Raw genomic sequence first — 6,227 nt, 5'->3', positions numbered from 1 at the left:
GGGGGCTGGTTTGAGGGTAGGGACAAAATAAATTAATTTTTTCAACAAAAAAATAATTGTAATTTGAAATTGGAAGAGAGTTCTGGAAAATGTTTTCCTTAAGTTTAGAAAGGAAGTCATTTTCCTTAAATTTGAGGAAAATTAGTTGATTTGGAAAAAATTTCCAAAACATTTAGCCCAACCAAACATGAGAAAATTGGAAAACATTTTCCGAAAAATATTTTCCTTCATACCAAACACACCCTTAATGAACAAACAGAATTAACTGGAATTTCATATTGCTATTTTTGTATTTGGTTTACGAGTAATTCAACTGAGAAAACGATCTCTTATTCCAATTAAAATTTGAATAGGAGACACTAATTCTACATTGTATTTGTTAAAAAAATAATATGAAATATAATTGAAGAAGATGACTTTGAAGCGTGTAACCACTTTTTTTAAAGAAATATTATCTATATACATATTGAAATAAAGACAAACAATTCTCTTCAAGAATACAACAAAATCCAAAAATTAAAGTTTAGAAAGCCCTTAACAAATTGAAAGGGATCGAGCACGAAAATCAAAAACCTTCTCTCTCCTACTTCCTAGGAGGGAGAAACATCTTTTCTTGACACTTTTCTGGCACTTGTTACCGGAAAATCTCTCTCTCACCTCCCTGAGTTATCACCTTCTATGGTCACTCTCTTTCTTTTTCCTTCTTTGAGCATTTCTCTCAGCCAGAAACTACATTTTAAAGGATGGAGGACAATAGGATCTCTTTCAACGCGGGGTTTAAGTCATTCGATATCACTAGGTGGGAAAATGGCAAGTCTGAATGGGTGGAAAGGAGTAAGAAGATGATGTGAAGGTCCACTATGAGCAGAAAAGCTATGGAGTGAATATGCTTTTGTGTGAAAGAGGCATCGGAAGATCAGAAGAAGGAGAAGGAGATCAGGAGATGGAGATTTTCAGAAAGGGAGTCAGACCTTTTTTGCACTAAAAAGAGCAATCAACATGGGAGATTTATAAATATAATCACATTAAATGGAGGGGGAAGGTCTGGCTTAATCATTCCAGAGCTAACATTGAATGGTGGGTGGATGGATGTTGCATTAAAGATAGAAAGGTTCATTAAATGGCAGAGGATAAAGGTACATATACCCCTACAAGAGTGACAGATGTCAAGTACCCTTTTGCAGCAGTTGTACAAGAGAGCAAATGTCAATCACAACTGCTGTGATAAAGAGTAGGAATGACAATATAAAAGTGACTGATAGAATGGACGATCAGGAAGATAGCCTACTCAAGAGATGTGTAGTTGGTACGTTACTATGGAGAGGGTTTCAAGGAAAAGCCGACACTTGTTGAAATCAGAAGGTGGTCCTCAACAAACTGGACAAAAGAATTTGGTGTCAACATCTACGAACTCAATGGCAACTCATTTCTGTTCGAATTTCCAAACAAACACATGGCGGAGCAAACCTTACAAGGGCAATGGAGTTGGAAGAACTGCAACTTCCATCTGGAATGGTGGAACCCTTTAATAGGAAGCATCCCAAACTCCTTAACATGCAAGGAAACTTGGATCAGAGTGGTAGGCATTCCCCTGTACTTGTGGTCTCAGAAAGTCTTCCAAGAAATTGGAGAAGTCTGTGGAGGATGGATTGCAACTGAGGAAGAAACAATGCTAAAAAATCACATAAAGTGAGCAAGAATTCTGGTGGCCAGCGACGATAGGGAAATACCCAAGGAGGTCTCCATAGAACGAAACAGAATTACTTCCACTTTTCGATATGGGTGGAGTGCAAACCCAAGTTTGAAATAACACCAGAATCAGGTTATGGAACCAATGGAGAAGAAACAAGGCTGAATCCAACACAAGGTTTTACCCAGAGGATAATCCAAAGTGCAAGCTGTAATTCTGTACTAGAATCCCATCAATTAAGGGATTCTGGTCAGAAACAACATATGGGTTGTAAGAGAAAAACAGCTGGAAGGGTAAGTTTTAATGAGACATGTGACTTGCACATGACTCATTTAAATTTAAGATCAGATTTGGGCCTCTTTTCCAGGCCAAGAGTACTATGCCCAGAAAAGAAGTATAAGCCCAGATAGAGCTGGACAACTGATCTTTAATAAAATACATGGAGGAAATAAGATAATTTCATTGATGCCATGGTTCTACAAAAAGCTTTGCATACAACAATGGAACCAGAGAAGGAAAACTCTTACGCAACAATGGTGATGATGGAGACAGAGAGCTCAAAGGGGGGAAAAGTTTTATCGAAAAAGAGGAGAAGAGGAGTTTCCAGTGGCAGAAAATGGAGAAAGTAGCAGAAGCGAAAGGGAAGATAATTCAGTTACAGTTCAAAATCAAAATAATGAACTCGTTAATTGGGAGATTAAAGAAGTGGATCCAATAGTAATTCACCAACAACAGACAATTCAAGAAATAGAGAAAGACACTTCCACTTGGGTGAAACAAAATTTAATAAAGTTGGGGAAGATTTTCGGAGTAGATTTTCAAGGGCATGAAGAGGAGGCCACAGAACTACTCCTGCAGATTCATAGCTACAGACTTGCAAGAAGAATGGAGCAAGAGCTTGCAGGGTAGTTGAAATGGAGGCTAGCTTCTGGAGTGTGATAAAAAGGTGCCACTATACTTTAATGTTATCGATATAGAGCAGTAGTCAAATTGACTTTATTGTATGGGGTGGAGTGTTGGCTAGTCAAGCATTCCTCTATCCAGAAGATGAAAGTTGCAGAAATGAGGATGTTAAGATGGATTTGTGGCTGACAAGGAAAGATATGGTCAAAAATGAAAATAGGGCCAAGGTGGAAGTGACCTCCGTGGCGAACATGATGTGAGATAGTTTATATATGTCAAGAGGAGATACACAAACTCCCTAGTGAGGATGTGTGAGAGATTGGCGTTGTAGAGCTTATGAGAGGTAAGGGCAGGTTAATAAGTACTAGGGGAGGTGACAAGCATTCAGCTAATCGAGTTCGAGGACATGACCCCGATAGAAGGGTGTGGAGGGCAAAGATTCGGGTAGAAGACTAGAAGTAATTAGTTTTGCATTTGGTTTCTCCGGTTGGTAGAATTAGTAATGTTCTATTAGTTTACTATTTCCGTATTTTTTTTATTTAATGTTATTTTTAAGATGACAAAAATGCCAACGAATGGAGGTGGAGTACAATGGTTCCATTGTACAAGAACAAGGGTGCTATGCAAAACTGTAACAATTACAGGGGTATCAAATTGTTAAGCCACACAATAAAGGTTTGGGAGAGTGTGGTAGAGATGAGGGTGAGGATAGGGGTGTCCATTTCTAGTAATCAATTTGGATGCATGCTAAGGTGTTCGACTACTGAAACTATCCACCTTGTGCGGAGACTAATGGAAAAGTATACGAAAAAGAAGAGGAATCTCCATTGACCTTAAAAAGGCTTATGACAAAGTCCCAAGGGATGTTCTCTGGAGGTGTTTCGAGGCTAAGGTGCCCTGATGGTATATATTAAGGCGATAAATGACATGAATGATGGAGCTAAGGCTCAGGTTAGAACGGTGAAAGGAGAATCTGAGAACTTCCTAGTTGAGATGGGGCTACATTTGGGATCAATTCTTTAACCCTTTTCTATTTGCTTTGGTGATGGATGAGTTGACATGGTCTATTCACGAGGAGGTTCCTTGATATATGTTATTTGCAGACGACATATTGTTCATTGATAAGACACGTGACAAAGTTAATGCTAGGTTGAAGATTTGGAGACATACTTTAGAGTCCAAAGGGTTCAAGTTAAGCAGGACTAAAATGGAGTGCAAATCCAGTGTTGGGGACATGGAAGTGAATCTTGCCACACAGACTATTTCCAAGAGGGAGTTGTAAGTATCTTGGGTCTGTACTCTTGAATAGTGGGGACATCGAGGATGATGTCATACATCACATTGGGGCGTCATGGATGAAATGAAGGCTTGCCGCTAAAGTATTGTGTGATAAGAAGATATCACCTAAATTTAAAATGTAAGTTTTACAAAGTGGTGGTTAGATCTTCGTAGTCCACCCCTCTTGTTGTGAACTCCCTATTTCCCCTTACCTTCTTGTAGATCGGGAAAAAAGATAATTCGAGAATCAAGATATTGGTTACTATTTTATCACACGTTAGGCACATAACATTAAAGCAAAATTTTGAAACATTAGTAGACTTACAAGTTTATGGAATTAAATTTAGATAGATTCATAAATTCAAGAATATCATACCCAAATTAAGATCAAATTATTTAATTCCAAGATATGGATTTAAAGAAAAGTTCAATTTCACGTGAGCTAGTCCATTGAGTTGGTCTTCAAATAATGATCCCGCTCAATTAGCCCAAGGTCCATTCAACGTGTCAAATGATATGACGCACCAAGTCAAATAAAATAACAAATAAAATGATGTCACGTATTCAAATGATGTGGCACTCCTAGTCATATTAAACACCAATCAAATGCAGACAAATGTTCCAACTGACATGTCTTGGCCAAGTAAATGTGACCTTATCAAATGAGCCAATCAAAATCAAGTAAGATCATCTACACTTAAATTGTCTACCTTCAACAACTATAAATAGGGGAGTTACATACCTCTCAAGGGGGACATTCAAGGAATTGGAGAGAAAGCATCTGCAAGATCATCCGAAGAATAAGAGAGAACTACATACTCTAGTGGCGATCTGCAAGTTCTTCATCTCTGGTGGTGAGCTGTAAGTTTCTATACCTTCATATGTGTGATCAAACCCTAGCTCCATATTTGTGCTAAAATTTCAATAACAAATGATTCATCAACTCAAGAACAAGCAAAGACCATTAGTTGATGGTCGTGATGATAAGAATTAGAGGATTACGCCTTTCTATATAAGATTTCAGAAGCATTGTAATCCCCGCACATTATTGGAATCAAATATTAAATACTTGTCCCTATTTTCTTGTGTTGATTATTCGTTTATCAGGAACAAAAAATAAGCCCTTAAGAAACATGTCCTCTTCATCAGCAAAATTTAAAATGGCCCTAGCCAAGAGGGTTTTATCGAGAGTAGGCTCAATTGTTGCATCAGTCATGTTGGTTCATACGATAATCCACAACTACATTCCTAGGGAACTCCATGCATATCTATTCTTTGGAATCAAAAACATGTTCACCAAGTTCTCAAAACAACTAACGATGGTGGTCGACGAATTTGATGGCCTGGTCAACAACAAAATTTATGAAGCTGCAACAATCTATTTGGCAAACAAGTTGTCCCCTCACATCCGTAAACTTAAAATCAGTAAGACTGAGAAAGAGAAAATTTCAACATCGCCATGGAACATAATGAGGAGGTAATGTTTTGCGTGCACACACATCTATATAAATCTATATATATAATGATATTGCGTGTTATGGTATTTGTTATCATAAAAGTTTTAGACCAAACTAAAAGTTGTATTGCTTGGACTCTTGAAAGATATTTACAACTAAGAATACATAGACTAGAGTGGACTAATTTGTGGGTAAACAAAAATATCTGTCACTACAGATTATAAAAAATATTGTGTTAGCTATGATCTATTTAGTGTCACGCCCCGAAATAAGGGCGTAACTGGCACTCGATACCCTAAAACATCGAGTTACCCATTGAAACATACTAACTAAACCAAACTTGTGAGGCAAAAATATTGGGCAACACAACCTCTAAAAAGTGAAGCCTGGACCCAGAGGTCATGACCTGAAAGAGAATAACCATACAAACAATGGTAGACAAACCATAAAAATAGATAAAGATGTACTATCTAGTCGACGAGGCCACAACCGAAAACATACCTACTTACACACACATCTATATATGCATGCCAAGACTATTGGCTGGAGGTTGAAACATACAAAAAGAAAACCCAGACTGTACAACAAAAGTAAGCATCCTGTGATAGCCCCAGGATAAGATGGAGCTTACCAACTCACAGCTGAACTTGAATCCTAGCGGGTGGGTCGAAGAGTCCCTACCTGTACCTGCTCGCACAAAACAAAAAGCATCGTCCCCAGGCAAAGGGACGTCAGTACGAATAAAAATGTACTGGTATGTAAAGCGAAAAGTAAAATCGTAAACATTTACTGTAAAAGGATAATAGAGATACCACCTGAAACTGAAACCCAAATAATCTCCATGGCTGACCTTTAGCCCCCTACTACTTAAATATGCATACCATGCTCGTATAATCATA

General features: G+C 37.9%; 1 protein-coding gene across 1 annotated transcript in view; it reads left to right on the top strand.

Moving 5' to 3' along the window:
* The first annotated feature begins 1,479 nt into the window (after positions 1 to 1,479).
* The window catches only part of LOC107059856 (protein HYPER-SENSITIVITY-RELATED 4-like), a 7,716-nt gene continuing 2,968 nt past the window's right edge, over positions 1,480 to 6,227 (top strand). The window contains exons 1-2 of the mRNA XM_015306901.1: positions 1,480 to 1,633; positions 1,817 to 1,983. Of these exons, the coding sequence (XP_015162387.1) occupies positions 1,480 to 1,633; positions 1,817 to 1,983 (321 nt within the window). The remainder of the gene's footprint in view (positions 1,634 to 1,816; positions 1,984 to 6,227) is intronic.

This window comes from Solanum tuberosum, unplaced genomic scaffold (assembly GCF_000226075.1).
Source record: "Solanum tuberosum cultivar DM 1-3 516 R44 unplaced genomic scaffold, SolTub_3.0 scf00039, whole genome shotgun sequence".
Taxonomy (NCBI): domain Eukaryota; kingdom Viridiplantae; phylum Streptophyta; class Magnoliopsida; order Solanales; family Solanaceae; genus Solanum; species Solanum tuberosum.
The sequence above is the reverse complement of the archived record's forward strand: the minus strand, read 5'-3'. Positions and strand labels throughout refer to the sequence as shown.